At 44.9% G+C, this 16779-nt stretch overlaps 1 protein-coding gene across 1 annotated transcript; it reads right to left on the minus strand.

Moving 5' to 3' along the window:
• Nucleotides 1–30: 30 nt before the first annotated feature.
• On the minus strand, nt 31–9744 carry LOC136450188 (mitogen-activated protein kinase 10). The gene is made up of 10 exons (XM_066450534.1): nt 9351–9744; nt 4623–5031; nt 3398–3525; nt 3225–3284; nt 2809–2958; nt 2554–2709; nt 2252–2463; nt 2036–2134; nt 1007–1173; nt 31–934 (listed from the first exon to the last, which is right to left on the minus strand). The coding sequence occupies exons 1-10, from the start codon at nt 9372–9374 to the stop codon at nt 498–500; spliced, it is 1842 nt and encodes a 613-aa protein (XP_066306631.1). The 5' UTR covers nt 9375–9744; the 3' UTR covers nt 31–497.
• Nucleotides 9745–16779: the final 7035 nt, after the last annotated feature.

Here is a 16779-nt window from a genome sequence, read left to right on the forward strand (position 1 = left end):
TGGAGCTAGTTCAAGATCGATCTGCAAAGATTCATACCAAGCAGATTTTTGCTATATCTTGTATCTTTCTGAAGTGATTCTGATGTAGCACATCGATATATGAGAAACATCTCTATACAACATTTAAAACGTTAATGTTCCTTCCTTTCCCTTCTGCCTCCTCGCTCTAGAAAAGAAATTGGCGCCTAAATTGCCCAGATTACAAGCCGCTGGACTACCCCTTTCGTGTGCAACCAAGGGCACACTTCTCAGGCACAGGCAGATACAAGCTGGTGCCCTAAATAGAACAAACATGTTGACACGCTTCATGCCGCCGTCGGTGGTTCCTGTTTTCCTGACCACACAGGAAAACTTTGTATTGCTCTGCACTCTAAACTTGGCAGCATCCAGCCAAAGGTTTGTTTGGCCGCTTCATTATCGATGTTTAGCCACCTGAAGGAAGCATAGCTCCAGCAAAGGCACGTAGGATTCACCATAACTCGGCCATGATCCAGTCACTAATACATGCCTGACATGCCAAGCGGAACAACACCGACCTTTCTGTGGGTAGTTGCTGCCACTCCTGCTGCAGTAGCAGCAATGCCGTTGAGTGATCTCGTGTACAAGTTTGTCTCTGCTGTTAGCCTATCAGAAGAGTCACCTTTTTGCCCTGCCGATAGATGATGAAAAGGGGGTGCTCTCATGTCCAGAGCAACATCAGACACAGCTGTACGGTTTGCGCAGGCATAGGCCTGCTGATGCAGCGTATACCTCTCAGCCTGTGATGGCTCGGAGCAAGCTGGTTTGCCATGTGTCTGATAATAACCAAATGTTTGTGGGATTTGTTGTTGGGGAGGATATCCTGAGTTCATTGCCAACCTTCGTGTGTCATAGGGGTCTTTGGTGTCTCCATTTTGGTAAGGCATTACTGGACCAACAACCCTTCCTGGTCTCGCTGCAAAAAGATAAACAGTATGTAGTTAAACCAATATCAGCCAAAGGTTTACATGATACAAACCGAAGGTACCTGTTGGCACTCTTTGTGGAGCCTGTGACGTTCTCGGGAGATTGCCAGAATATTTTTCTGTCTTCCGAGGATTTCTGTAGGTCTCATCAGATGAAGGCCTTTCCCTAGATGGGCCAATACGGGGTTGTTCCTTGACAGGAATTGGAGCTGAGTGAACAATAGTAGACCTGCAAAAGGCAGGTTAACCATTTAAGATAAAAGAAAATAAGAAAGTGCACAATTAGGAAGGAAGCAAGAAATGCAAGCATAGTTGGTCTGAATGAGTCTGAATACTTACTAATCAACCGCAACTTCACTGTAAGAATAATAGCACTTTACACCATTGTGGTGATAGTGTTAAATTCAAGGGGAAATGTTATGTTTGCTATTTATCTCGGTTCCTGAAATCCCAATATGGGGTGCTTATAACTACTGATATTAAACATTAAAAATTCACATTGGCCTAATTGTTAGAATGAACTGTAGCTGTCACTCCTTTCAGTACTGTTCTTAACATTTGGTACAGCAGGATAAAGCAAGAATCATGTTCATTTGTCATCCTAAATTCAACACCTGAATATAAATGTGTTCTCATTTGTAGCTGGTTCACCTTTGCTGCCAGAGCTATACTGAAACAACCTTGTCATTATGTGACAGTTGTGGCAGATGTATGTATTTCAAAGTGTGGCCTTTCTTTATATAGAATTTGGAAAACATTTATTCACTAGTTATAATATAGGCCAAAGTAAAGAACCCTAACAATTCAATCTTGAGCTATGCTTCAGTGTTTTTCCACTATGACCATGCAGGGCAGACCCAGTGGTGGAGGCTCCCACATGAGTGGGGTCTGGGGAAGGGATAAACCGAGACAAGCCTTTCCCCCGTAAAATCTGCGGAGAGGCTGCTTTGAACCCACGACCTGGTAACTCAGTGAGACAGCTCTCACCACTGCACCAGGCCTGCCCTTCTTCCACTATGACCATGCAAACATGCAAAATACAACAAAAGATAAGTATGATAAAAGTACAGAGTATACAGCTTAACAGTTACCTAGGAAGAGAAGTATGTTTTCTTTCCATTGGAATAACAGGTCCGTTTCCACTATTTTCTTCAAGATGAGCAAATTGCTTCCTAAATTGGTCGACAGCACTGCATAAACAAGCCCATAAGTTTTAGGAGCAGTAGGAATCCATACAATTAATATAAAACATACATGAATGTGCAAAAGCACCATGTATTTATGTTCAAATGTACAAGTGCTACAACCTTGGGTACAGAAAGGTTGTCCTCTCCGTGCCATTGATATAGTCTTTGAGCAGTTGTGGATGATATTCCAATATCTCACGGAATATCAGCTCCCTAATGTCTTCTTTTGTCACTCTCCTCCGTTCAAACTCAAACTCCATCTTTGTGATTGGTTGACAGGATGGCTCCCTCTCAACCCTGGCTAGCCCTTTAAAGTATGGATGAGCCAATGCCTAAAAAACATCAAAATTAGTCACAATTTGCCCACAAAAGGCCAAAGATGAACATAAGTATGAATCTGGACTCTGGAGCAACATAATTACCTCTTCTGCAGTTGGACGGTCTTTCGGATCAAATGCTAAAAGCCTTTGCAAAAGATCCAAGGCTAAAGGATCTGCATTGGGAAACTTCTGTGAGAACGAAATTGTCTCTTTTTTTCTCATGCTACTTAGATACCTCCTTGCTTTCTCATTCCGGACCTGGGAATAAAAGAAACAATTAATACCAAATTTCAAAGCCATCAAAAAGATGCTCACCAGAGAAGCTGCACAATGTTGCTAATTTAATCTGTACCCTACCCGAGAAATCGTATCCATTGATGGCGTGCCTAGAAGGTCAGTCATCAAATCTAACTGATGGACAACATTTTTGCCAGGAAACAAAGGTTTCCCTGTTAGCACCTCAGCAAAGATGCATCCAATGCTCCAAATGTCAATGGCCGGTGTATACTGCAATATGAATAACAACTCATTTGCATTAACAACATCAGAGTAGGCAACAATTGGCATGATCATTTACTTTCATGACTATATGTATATGATGGTAGAAGTTATTTTAACCATTATGATACCTGAAATGCCTTTTGATATTCGTACAACAATTTGTATCGTCAAAAGGTCAATGAATCCAAAACAGATTTGACCAATATTGGTTTTAGCTTGATGTTTCAATCAAAGTTTAACCAAGGGACATTGTGATGTACCGCACATCCTACCTTTGAAAAGAAGGATCCACAGAGCTCTGGAGCTCTGTACCATCTTGTTGCAACATAATCCTGCAGGCAAATGAACAGAGAAACATCATTATTCATCAAGACCAGCTCACATTCAGTAGACAGAAACAAAGATAAATGAAACTAAAAGAAGAAAAATATTTCAAAGAACATACTGTCCAGAAGATCGTTGTTGGGGTATCATTGAATGCAACTCGTGCTAGTCCAAAATCACAAATTTTCAGTTTGCAGTTAGAATTTGCTAATATATTCTTTGGCTTCAGGTCCCGGTGATAAACGTTAGCTGCAGTTAACACAGATATACTATCAGCAATGAACATATGCAGGCAAACTAGCATCTGCATAGATTATTTATACAGGTTTATTTAGTTAAAAAACAAGTACTCCCTCCGTTCCGAATTATAAGACGTTTTAGCTTTCCTAGATACATTACTTTATGTATCTAGACATAGTGTTTATCTAAGTGCATAGCAAAAGCTACGTATCTAGAAAAGCCAAAACTTCTTATAATTTTGGATGGAGGGAGTATTATTAAGATACCTTGGCACAACAGAATACAGCAATAAACATATGCAAACAAAATGAGCATGTAAAATTATTTAGCAAATCTGATCTCTATAGGTATATTGAGTTTGAAAGGTGTCACAAAGCGCCACATGAACCTATTTATCACTATTAACCTGATCCAGATCCAGAGCTAAAGGACAATAGAACATAAATGCACCAATGGATATACTACTCGATAAAAATATCTAGAACCCAAAAGAGATATCTAGGAACTAAGCCTAGCTCAGTTAGGGTGTCCCCAACGGGTGTCGAAGTCACTAGCTGAGATTCTCACCAACGTGGAGATGAGAGAAAACAGAAAAACAACCTCGCTAGCAACTCCTCCATTGCTGGTCTCGCTCACAAAAAATGAGGTGAGATAAGATCAGCTGAGAAGAAAACGAACCAGATTCCAATCGCGCCCTCCCTCCTGGCTCCCGCACGGCTAATCCCAGTGGTAGATCCAAACGTCGGCGCGTACTTGCTGGAAGACCAGCAGCCGGCGACGCGTGAACATGGGTGCCACAAACTGGGTAGAATTTGAACTATTTTGGGTGCATTTGAAAGGCAAAAGCTTGTTGAATCAAGCATATCACTATTTGCAACCAACATTTAAGCTATCAATTATACTGTAAAATATTAAACAAGAAATGAAAGGATAATTGAACCAACCATGAATGGAATGGTGCATGGCAAAAATATTTAAATAGAAGGCACTGACTCAATTCATTTTCACTGCAAAGCACTAAGCACATGATGTCATTAATCATATGACATATACAAACTATATCTTCCAGGAAAACAATGCATATCTGATAGCAACATTCACCTTACCTGTGTGGATATATTTCAGAGCACGGAGCAGTTGGTAGAGAAAGAACTGATAATGTTCCTTCGTCAAGTCATCATTAGCCTTGATAACTTGGTGAAGATCAGACTCCATAAGTTCAAAAACAACATAAATATCTTTGAAGTCCCGTCTTGATGGAGGCAACATAATATGTTTGATCTCAACAATATCTGGATGTCTTAGGAGTCTCAGAAGCTTGATTTCACGGAGAATCCGAGCAGCATCGGATATGTGCTCAAAGATGTCATGTATCTTCTTGATCGCTACTTTCTCTCCAGTGTGAACATCTATAGCGGAGCAGACCACCCCGTAGCTTCCTTTACCAATGACTTCCTGAATCTTGTATCGACTTGCATCCCCATACTCTGTGAAAAACTCTGCCTCCACGGAACTCTGCAAAGTTTTTTGCAAAATTAAATTACTAAAGTATGTATGACACAGTTTAAGGTCCCCACAGCAAAGAGTCTTCACAGATCAATGGACCATCAGTCAATCATATGGAAATAATCGATGTGAAACGGTAAATGCAGCATAACTCAAAAAGTGGGAACACAATTGGCTACAACAACAACAACATAGCATTTCAGTCGCAAGCAAGTTGGGGTAGGCTAGAGTTGAAACCCACCGAGAGCCCCAAGTCACGGTTCAGGCACTTCAATAGCTGCTTTCCAAGTACTCCTATTCAAACATAGACCTCTAGGTATATTCCAAGCTTTCAAATCTCTTTTTATTGCCTCTCCCATGTCAATTTCGGTCTTCCTCTACCTCTCCTTATATTATTAGCTTGGCTTAGAACTCCACAATGCACTGGTGCCTCTGGAGGTCTCCTTTGAACATGGTCAAACCACCTCAACCGATGTTGGACAAGCTTTTCTTCAATTGGTGCTACCTCTAGGCGATCACGTATATCATCGTTCCGAACTCGGTCCATTCTTGTGTGACCGTAAATCCATCGCAACATACGTATTTCTGCAACACTCAGTTGTTGAACATGTCGAATCTTTGTAGGCCAACATTCTGCTCTATACAACACAGCCAGTCTAATCGCCATTCTATAGAACTTGCCTTTTAACTTTTGTGGTACCCTCTTGTCACAGAGAATGCCAGAAGCTTATCGTCACTTGATCCACCTTGCTTTGATTCTATGGCTAACGTCCGCATCAATATCTCCATCCCTTTGTAACATCGATCCCATATACCGAAAGGTATCCTTCTTAGGCACTACTTGACCTTCTAAACTCACATCTCCCTCCTCCTGTACAACTCCGCCAAAGTCGTATCTCATGTATTCGGTTTTCGTTCTGCTCAATCTAAAACCTTTAGACTCAAGGGTCTGCCGCCATAACTCTAGTTTTCTATTTACTCCCGCCTGGCTTTCGTCCACTAACACTATATCATCAGCGAACAACATACACCAAGGGATATCCCGTTGTATGTTCCTGGTAACCTCATCCATTACCAAGGCAAAGAGATACGGGCTTAAGGCTAACCATTGATGAAGTCCAATTTTAATCGGGAAGTAATCTGTGTTACCATCGTTTGTTCGAACACTAGTCACAACATCGTTGTACATGTCCTTGATGAGGGTCACGTGCTTTGATGGGACTTTATGTTTGTCCAAAGACCACTACATAACATTTCTTGGTATCTGTCATAAGCCTTTTCCAAGTCAATGAAAACCAAGTGGAGGTTCTTCTTCTGCTCTCTAAACCGCTCAATAACCTGTCTTATTAAGAAGATTGCTTCTGTGGTTGACCTTTCGGGCATGAAACCAAATTGGTTTGTTGATATCTACATTGTTCCTCGCAGGCGCTACTCAATGACTCTCTCATAACTTCATAGTGTGGCTCATCAACTTAATTCCCCGATAATTAGTACAACTTTGGATATCTCCCTTGTTCTTGTAGATTGGTACCAATATGCTTCTCCACTTCTCAGGCATCTTGTTCGATCGAAAGATATTGTTGAACATCTTAGTTAGCCATACTATAGTTATATCCCCGAGACATCTCCACACCTTGATTGGGATATCATCAGGGCCCATCGCTTTGCCCCCTTTCATCCTTTTTAAGGCTTCTCTGACCTTCGATTCTTTAATCCTCCGCACAAAGCACCTGTTAGTGTCATCAAACGAGTTGTCCAGTTGAACGGTGTTCTCATTCTCACCATTGAACAATTTATCAAAATACTTTTGCCATCTATGTCTGATCTCATCCTCCTTCATCAAAAGCTGCTCCCTCTCATCCTTTATGCACTTGACTTGGTTGAAGTCCCTTGTCTTCCTATCGCGAGCCCTAGCCATCCTATAAATGTCATTCTCTCCTTCCTTCGTACTCAAACGTCGGTAAAGGTCCTCATAGGCCCGCCCCCTTTGCCTCACTCACCACTCGTTTTGCAGTCTTCTTTACCACCTTATACTTCTCTATGCTGTTTGCACACCTGTCATGATACAAGCGCTTATAACACTCTTTTTCCTTAATAGCCTTTTGCACATCTTTATTCCACCACCAAGTGTCTTTCGAGTCGCATCCGCTCCCTTTGGTCACTCCAAGCGTTCTTTGCCACCTTGTACTTCTCTATGTTGTTTGCACACCTGTCATGATACAAGCGCTTATAACACTCTTTTTCCTTAATAGCCTTTTGCACATCTTTATTCCACCACCAAGTGTCTTTCGAGTCGCATCCGCTCCCTTTGGTCACTCCAAGCACCTCTGAAGCAACCTTCTAAACGTATGTTGCCATCTTCTCCCACATGTTGTTTGCATCGCCTTCATCATTCCAAGGGCCCTCTTCAATGACCTTTTCCTTAAAGATCTTTGATGCCTCCACTTCTAATTTCCACCACTTCGTTCTAGCAACCCTAACTTGTTTGTTCCCACTGTCTTGCACCAGAAAGCGGAAGTCAGCCACCACCAGCTTGTGTTGAGCGACCACACATTCTCCAGGTATCACCTTACAGTCCATGCATGTTCATTTATCCCTCCTTGTAAGGACAAAGTCAATTTGACTACAGTACTGGCCGCTACTAAAGGTCACTAAATGGGATTGTATCTTACTGAAGAAAGTGTTAGCTATCATCAGATCAAAAGCTATGGCAAAGTCTAAGACTTCCTCTCCCTCCTGGTTCCTACTACCATATTCGAAACCCCCATGAACCGCCTTGAAACCTACACTTGATGTACCTACATGGCCATTAAGATCACCTCATATAAAGAGCTTATCGCTACCAGGGACAGCTCTAACCAAGCGATCTAAGTCTTCCCAGAAAAGTCGCTTAGCACTCTCATCATGGCCTACTTGGGGGCATACGCACTAATTACGTTTAAAACCATATCACTAATGACAAGTTTAACTAAGATGATCCTATCCCCTTACCTTCTCACCTCTACCACACCATCCTTGAGGCTCTTATCAATCAAAACTCCTATTCCATTTTTATTTAAAGTTGTCCTGTGTACCAGAGCTTGAAGCCAATATTGTCCACCTCCTTCGCTTTCTGCCTATTTCATTTAGTCTCTTGGACACATAAGATATTTACACGCCTCCTAACCGCTGTGTCCACTAACTCTCTTAACTTACCTATAAGGGACCCTACATTCCAGCTACATAAACAGATCCTAGTTGGCCCGACTAGCTTCCTTACCCTTCGCACCCACCGAGGTAGATGTGAAGACCCTTACTCATTTTGCACTACACCCGGACGCCGATGTGGCGCACCACTAAGGATGCGATAACCCGATCCTTGCTCATTTGACACCGTGTTCAGATCGCGACAACCCGGTCCTTTCTCATTTAACACCATACCCGGGTAAAATTTGAACCATTTCTCGATTTGTGCGTGTCACCCTTGCCCAGCAATGCTAATCTATACATTTAACGAAAATTCAGAGGGCCGACAATCATTGGGAAGCTAGAAGTAGCATCACCAAATGAATGCAAAGTTCAACTGTTTTGCAAACCAAGACTGCCTTTACAAGCAAGATCTTTAAGCACTCGTTCAAAACTGAAATCTTCGAACGCAAATCTTGTAAAGTCAAATGTCCATGCATAGATCGGGGCAAAGCCCGGGAGATAAAGCAACAGCTTTGCCCACCGACAAGGCTAAACAGCGGCCCTTGTGTTTTGAGAGATGGCGTCTCGAGACCACAGGATGCGGCCAACATTTGCATGTAAATCACGAGCTGCTGCTGCAAGAACGCACCAAATTTCACCTTTTTAACAAAAAATAGATGAAATATTTCAGAACTCAACAAGGTATGGTGGGGATGCAGAAAGCGCATAAAACAAAACAGCAAACAATGATTCTGTTTCTACAACCAGCCGAGCCAGTGGAGAGGAGGGCATAATAATCATATCAAAGATTCAAAGTCTGCAGGAAGAAAAAGGACTGGCGACCAACACAACCATGTCGAAAATTGACCTTTCTAAAAATAAGCAACGAAAATTCAAACTTTGGAGTTTGGCACGGCATGGAAACGAGGGAGTAAGCACCGAAAGATCTTCAGCACTACCAGAAGAAGGCTGGACCTTTAGAAACAACAAAGTTTTACATCAACGGAAACGTAGGAGAGAAAACAAATTGTTCTGCAGCCGGAGACCAAAAATGAACAAAACAAAACGGTCGCAGGAGCAGCCGAATCCTGACGAGACAGACTCAGACGCGCCGCAAATTGGCAGCGAAGTGGTCGCGAAACGTACAGATCCGAGCCCACCTTCTTGCGCTGATCGTGCTGCATCTCGCCGGCCTCCGGATCTCGCACGGAACCTCCTCAGAAAACGCCGTACCGGCAAGGAAGGACAGCGAGCTCGGCTGGCTGGCTGGCCACCTCCGAGTGAGTGGAATCAATCCCAAAGCGACGGTCAGGCACACGGCATTGGCTCCGCTGGGCGCCCCCGCGCGTCGGGCGGGCGGATCGGCCAGAGCGAGAAGACGGCGGGGAAGGAAGGAAGGCGGGGCCCGGGGAGACCCTAACCCTGGCTGGCGACGCCGGCGCGCAGGGCAGGGCTAGGGCTCCCTCCCTCTCTCTCTCTCCTCCTCCTCCTCGTGGTCCGCACGAGCGCTCTGGGGGGAGGGGGGGAATAGAGAGAGAGGAGGACCGAGACGGGTGGGCTCTCAGCCCGTTTCGCTTTGTTTTGTGGCCATGAATCTAGGGGAGGAGCGAGGAGGGTCTCTCTTTGGACGGAATTACCCCCGGTTGGCCGCCCGTCGTGGGTCTGCTGGGTCGCGTGCGCCGTGCGCTGTGGTTTGGCCGCCGTCCGATCACGCGTCTGACCTGACCTGGCCCCATTTATGGGCAGCATGAAAAGAGAGACGAAGGGGTGTTTGGTCCATCTCTTAAACTTTAGTTGTACAATTACATAGATTATTAGATATAAACTATTTACGAAACTAAATACGTAGATTGAGACTATTTTACGAGACGAATTTTTTAAGCTTAATTAGTCAATCATTTGATAATGTAGTGCTACAGTAAACATGTGCTAATGATGGATTAATTAGATTTAATAAATCCATCTCGTGGATTACTGATGGATTTTATAATTTGTTTTTTATTAGGATCCAAACACTCATGCGGCACTCTCATATGACACCTCCTAAACTTTAGGTCCTAAATCAAACACGCCGAAAGCTAGGCGGGTTAGATGGTGGGCGGTCACTTAATGTGCTCAGTTTATATGACACCTCTTAAACTGTAGTCCCTAAGAAGATAGACGGGTTAAATGGTGGGCGGTCACTTAATGTGCTCAGTCTTATCCGCCTATATTTAAGGCAGGTCAATGCTTTTTGCTTAGCACTCATTCATTACTATTCGCTTTCTCAATCCTGATCGCCAAATCTGTCTTTGTGTACATTTGGGTCCATGAATATCCTGTCTCAGAGTCTACTATTTGGTTGGGTCGTGGGTTGTAATAAAAACTAAAAAGACTACATCGTTCTGTGAGCTATAAAAAAATATTGAGATATAAAGTGTGAGAAAACTAAAAGTTGTTTGATTAAAACAGGTGTGAAACATAGGTCTGGTAAAAAAATACCCCTTAAAGCCTAAGAGACTATTTATATGCAAATTGATCATAAAACACTATATGCATCCAACATTAACAAATGATCCACATGAATACAATGGTAGCATTTTACACTGAGGATCCGAGTTGTAGATCAGGCGGCGACGAACGTTGTCGAGATGAGCGTGGCCTCCCCTAGGATGAGACCGCACCTCTGCCCTGGGACGAGTGAGTGGTCGTTCCTATTGACGACGGAAGGAGAGGAGGTGGGGCACCTAGGGGTGTCGCCGGAGTGGGGCACCTGGCTCTAGTACAGAAGCGAGCGCCTCGAGATGACTACCGTTGGAGAAGGCTTGTCAAATGATCTGCTGGGCTAGCCAACGAGGGTCGCCGGCCCTAAGGCTAGCGCGTGCGTTCACTATCGAGAAGAACGCAGGGGCGGGGCAGGGGAGGGGGGTAATTTCATGGAACTTGCTGATTTCACTGTCAGGGGAAGGAGGGAGGTGCTGCGAGATTTGTACCGGATAAGAAACAACTTTTGCCTAGAAGCAGATATGGGAACCCACCCCTTTCGTTGACTTTTTGTAGCAAAAGCACTAGGTAAAAGTCCAACAAAACACATCCTCGATCTCTATGCATATTTGGAGTTGATGAATGTCCTGGTTCTCAACTCTTAGACCTTTATTGGATATAATGATAAAAATGCAAAATAAAAATAAGCTAGCACCCACGTAAATACACCACAGTAATAGTCAAACAAGACAAGCCACCACCACAACAACAAACAAACCACGGAGCTTCTTGCTTGTAGCGAAATGTGACCCTAGCAACATGCACAAAGGAGAGGCATGCATTTGTGATGCCTTGAAACAGATTTAAGGTATGACCATCGAGAACATTTGCTCAGATTTATTGTCGTCAAAACAGTGTTGGCTTTAGATCTTTTTCCTTGATAACGGCTATTGCAAACCTTGGAGGGTAGAACTATGTCAAAAACAACTTTGTTTGTGATATGATGCATGGATTAATTTCCATGCATGCATTGGCCATTTTTAGGCTTGCATGGGCTTTGAAAAATTCCCGGTTGCGTGACTATCTTCAAAGATGCCACAACATAATATATATCCCACTACCAACCGTGAATTTTGCTTATTGTTTTTTAATCAAGATAACCCTAGGAGATAAGAATCTTAACTAGTTGTTCGGCTAATGGTTTCTGCGGCTGATAAGCCGGTTGAAGCTTTATCTCCTGTCGTAAGAAAGCGCTCTTAGTTCAGTTCGGTAATTAATTTGTCGTGAGAGAAAAACATTGTTCTATAGCTGATAAGGCAGGCTGATAAGTTCAAATGAACAGGGTATGAGGAAGTAGAAGAACGCGTGAAAACAATTTTAAGAAGAAACATATGATGAAAGGTGTCACTATTGTCGGCACCGGTACGTAGAGTGGAAGTTTCATCCAAAATCCTCTCTTCCTTAAATACATGTGGTCAACCATTGTACACCGAACTAGCCATCACCAAAGTGAGAATGAGAACCGCTCTTGAGGTAACAACAGCCATGGCAAGCCGCTAGCGGGAAGACGCTATTATGCTAATCAAGTCGCGCGCGCAGGCATGCATAGCTCGTCAATGTAATGTGATTCAGAATTTCTCTAAACTACTAGACTCGCGATTAGAGTATCTGTGGTTAGTTGTGTACTCCCACATCCGTATCAGTGTGGAGGCGCTGGAAGTTACGTCCTTTGCGCAAACAGAAGCATTTCCGGTTGAGCACGCGAAACGAACATTGGACTGAAAAGCATAAGCCCAACGTAGCCCATCTAAGAGGTCACGTCTCCACTCCTATCCCTAGTCCTAGCGTGTCATCGGTATGAAATTATGAATGCTATATATCAGGACCGGATAAGCATGCACGATGGTCATTACATTATCCAACCTCTGTTGCGGTGCACAGAGGACAGGGGTGAGACGAAACTTTTGAACGCGATCGAGCTCGCGCTTTTGGCCGTTGCACTTGCGCCGTCAGAAAGCCCGACACACACGTGCAGCCGAGCGGTGGCAGGCAAACAAGGGTAAAAAGGGGAGCCTGCAAACGTCGCGCACTAGCACCAGCTGCCTATAGTGGGGCAGGCGGCTGCGGGAGCGAGCTCCATCGTGTCGTGTCCGCTTCTGCGGGATCTGGCGGCCGCTTTGCGTGGCTGCCAGGCTTCTTCCTGCCGCTCTCGCGCTCTTTCTTTGCCGTTGCAAAATACAAATTCCAGAGCTTCATGTCAAACCTTCGTTTCCCTGGCCGCCTTTCCTCCTTTATTTTACCTTTTCTCGCCTCCTTCTACCTCGTTTCTGCTCACTTCTGGTTTCGTATCCCAGCTTGCTGCTTCCCGCTTTTGGAAAATTTAGCCGCCCTTTTTTTAGCTCATCCATGATTTGCGTTTTTTCTTCTTCTGATAAATAAAGGTGTTTTGCGTATCAATTAAAGTGCGTGTCCAACTGCGTTAGCTCATGCATGAACCTGCGTTTCCAGTACGGCACTGGATGTTTTAGCCTGGGTGGGCATTAGGTGGTGAGCATTAGGCATTAGCTACTAGTGATGGAATTGAAGTTTCAACTAATTGTCATGCCACTTAAGATAAGATGCAGGCGTCGTGAAGGCTCCGCGCGCTCATGATGTGTGTCTGGTAATTTCTAGTTAAAAGATGAATCACTCACCCTGCTAGGACTTGAAGAGATTGTTCAAGGTAGGTGCATCAGGCAATGAATCTTGGGTGATTTGATGGCAACCAAAACACATGCACGTAGCACTATCTTAGTTCTAAATTGTAATTCAACCACTCTTAAGTCAACTTTCTTTCCCTTTAACAATATCAAAATTAGTTTGATTAAATTCTCCATAACTATGTTTGTTTTCGTCTAGGCTTTGCTCATGTGGACTCATTGGCTTCACCTTTTTTTCAAGTTATAAAAACTCTTGTATTTTACAGATGGTTCCCACAGACTTGGCTTGGGCGACTAGTCGTGTTTACCGAAACTGGTCCGGTAGAGTCAAAGTCTCGCACTCTGACCTATAAATTGAAATCATCCTACGGACAAACGGATCGGTAAAAATTCGCTAATGCTCTGTTCAGGGCATTCGTCCGGGCATGTGCGCCCGGATGCCCTGTTCCTAGGCCTGCGCAGGATTAGGCCCAACAGGCAATCGGTCTACTTCTTCCCTCTATGCTTTCTCCTCCATCTCTACCCCGTGACAAAATCGGGCGCCAGCCCCACTCTGCCTTGCCGCTGCGCACCGTGCGGAGCCCCCATCCTGCTCCACGCCGCCTCTGCCGCCGCGTCGCGCGCACTCCTCCAGAACCTCGTCGGCAACAAACGATGTAGACCAAGCGTCGCTTCAGCCACCAACAACTATGCGTGTATTCCCAAAGACCAAATCTCTCCAAATTCATGAGATAAATTATTAGATAAATCAATATAGTGTGTGAGAGATCTCGATGTGATTTCCATATGATTCGGCAGGTACCAGAGATATCCAGTTCTCCACCAATCCCTCTAGCAGGAACTGTGTAGAGTTTCAACACCAAGCCACCAATAATTCAAAACTTGACGGGATCTTTGAAGCCGCCACTAGAGAGGTGTTGGAGGCCCGGAGCTTGTGGCTACTTGAACCCAGCAGGAGCAACACTGGCGGGGGCTGGGAACTGGCTCCGGCCTCGCCACAACTCAGCCCGATGCGCCGGCGTGGTTGAGGAGTCAGACGTCTTCAGCGGCGTGGGAGACAACGATGACGACCTCCTTCGGGCACATCAACGCAGACCTCCCTGGCGGGGCCTCGACTTCGGCGTGTGGTAAGCTCCTGGTCGTCGCGGTGCTCTCCTTCACTGGTGTGCCCGCACTGCTCAAGTACCTCGTCAGCAGCAAGGTGACATTATGCAGCGCATGTTGCAAGCTTAATGTTTCAAGTGTTTCAGATGTTTTATATAAATGTTGCAGTGTTTTATCTTGATGTTGCAAAAGTAGATGTGTTATTGCATATGTTGCAATGGCTATACACGTATGCTTCAAGTGTATGTTCCAAATGTTTCATCTATTTTTTCATAAGTTCGTTGCAAGTGTTTTTATCTGAATGTTGCATATGTTTCACACGTATGTTGCAAGTGTTTTATCTGGATGCTGCTTATGTTTGCGATGGCTTTCAAGAGTTTTCAAGTATTTCACAAGTGTTCAGGCCCATGTTACAAGTGTTTCATCTGTTTCGTACGTATGTTGCAAGTTGAAAGGATCAAGATGCCCAAGAGGGGGGTGAATTGGGCTAATTCTAAATTTTCTTGCAATAATCAAGTCCTACGGATAGCCCAATTAACCCCTTGTGCTTAGAAAAGTGTTTCTATCAAATTAACGCACAATAGACTTGCAACCTATGTTCCAAACTTACTTTAGCATAGCAAATCTACGAATGTAAAGACAAGTATTGAATTGCTCAAAGTAAATACTCAAAGTAAATGCTCAAAGTAAATGGAGAGAGGAACGCAGCGATGTTTTGCCGAGGTATCGGAGAGTCGCCACTCTCCACTAGTCCTCGTTGGAGCACCCGCGCAAGGGTGTAGCTCCCCCTTGATCCGCGCAAGGATCAAGTGCTCTCTACGGGTTGATTCTTCGACACTCCGTCGCCGCGAATCACCCAAAGCCGCTCACAACTTGAGTTGGGTCACCCACAAGCTCCGCCGGGTGATCACCAAGCTCCCAATCACCACCAAGCCGTCTAGGTGATGGCGATCACCAAGAGTAACAAGCACGAACTCTCACTTGACCACGCGAAGCCTAATGAGAAGATGGATGCACACTTGTCTACTCTTGATTCACTAATGAGGTTTCACTCTTGGATTCTCAAATCACAAACACCTCACTAGGACCTTGCTCTTCTTGGCACTCACAAACGTGTTTCTCAGCTGTTGGAATGAGCAAAAGTAACTCCACACACGAGTGGAGCTTCTATTTATAAGGCAGCCTGAAAAACGAACCGTTATGAGCTTCTGCGAGATGACCGGACGCTCCGGTCAGTTCAACCCGCGCAACAGTTTTCAAGTGATGACCGGACGCTGTCAGGGTCTGGTCAGTACTGACCGGACGCGTCCGGTCGCTCTTGGATGCTTACTGTAATCGACCGGACGCTGGATACTCAGGGTCTGGTCACCACTGACCGGACGTGTCCGGTCACACTTTCTCAAGTCTGGACCCTTACTGGAGTCGACCGGACGCTGGCCCTCAGCATCCGGTCACATTGACCTTCCAGCGTCCGATCACACCAGACTTGTTCTCCTCGGTCAAATGAACTGACCGGACCCTGCGGCCAGCGTCCGGTCGCACCGGAGCCAGCGTCCGGTCAGTATTTGACCCTCCATTCACTTCCAATTCTCGATCATATGTGAATAAAGTTTGCTCCAAAGGATCTTAGGCATTCATAGGAGCTACCTAGAGCTAGTTTTAACAAGTGTGCACCACACCTAACTCACTAGACTCAACTAGGTCAAGCTACCCGTCCATACCCCCCTTAATAGTACGGCCAAAGGAAAAAAAACAAAGTCCTAAACTACTCTAAGTGTCTCTCCAACTCCAATCGACACTTAGAACTAGTCATCCTTAACCTTGTCGTCAATCCTTTGAAAACCGAAACGATTTTCATTGTAGGGGCATGACAACCTCGATTGCCCAATCAATCTCCATTACCGTGACCTAACTTTATTTGCCTCTGCAAAACACACGTTAGTCATAGTAATCTTGTATTGTCATTAATCATCGAAATCCAACTAGGGGCCTAGATGCTTTCACAAGTGTTTTATCTGGATATTTTAAAAGCAGATCGGGATGTTGCAAATGTGACCCATCTGCTACAACCGTCTGTTGCAGCTGCTTGCGCGCCGTGCATGCCCATGGGGGAGCGGAGGGATGGAGCGCTGCTCGACAATGGGCGCGGAAAGCGGAGGGCGATGGCAGCAGGGGCGTAGGAGGTCCCCGCACCGCATGCGGGTGCGGCAAGCGGAGGGGGCGCAGACAGAAATTGGAGGGGGCGTGGGCGGCCGAACAGAGGGATGAAGGGGGCACGGTTTCCTAGGAGCGGCAGGCGCGCCATCAGACGCATAGATGGACT

Source organism: Miscanthus floridulus, chromosome 5, assembly GCF_019320115.1.
Source record: "Miscanthus floridulus cultivar M001 chromosome 5, ASM1932011v1, whole genome shotgun sequence".
In the NCBI taxonomy this organism is placed as follows: domain Eukaryota; kingdom Viridiplantae; phylum Streptophyta; class Magnoliopsida; order Poales; family Poaceae; genus Miscanthus; species Miscanthus floridulus.

Coding starts and splice junctions, on each gene's coding strand:
- LOC136450188 (XM_066450534.1), bottom strand. CDS start 9,374: ATGCAGCACGATCAGCGCAAGAAG. Junction 3,285..3,397: donor CAACAACGATCTTCTGGACA/GTATGTTCTTTG, acceptor ATTTGCCTGCAG/GATTATGTTGCAACAAGATG. Junction 2,710..2,808: donor CAATGGATACGATTTCTCGG/GTAGGGTACAGA, acceptor TTTTATTCCCAG/GTCCGGAATGAGAAAGCAAG.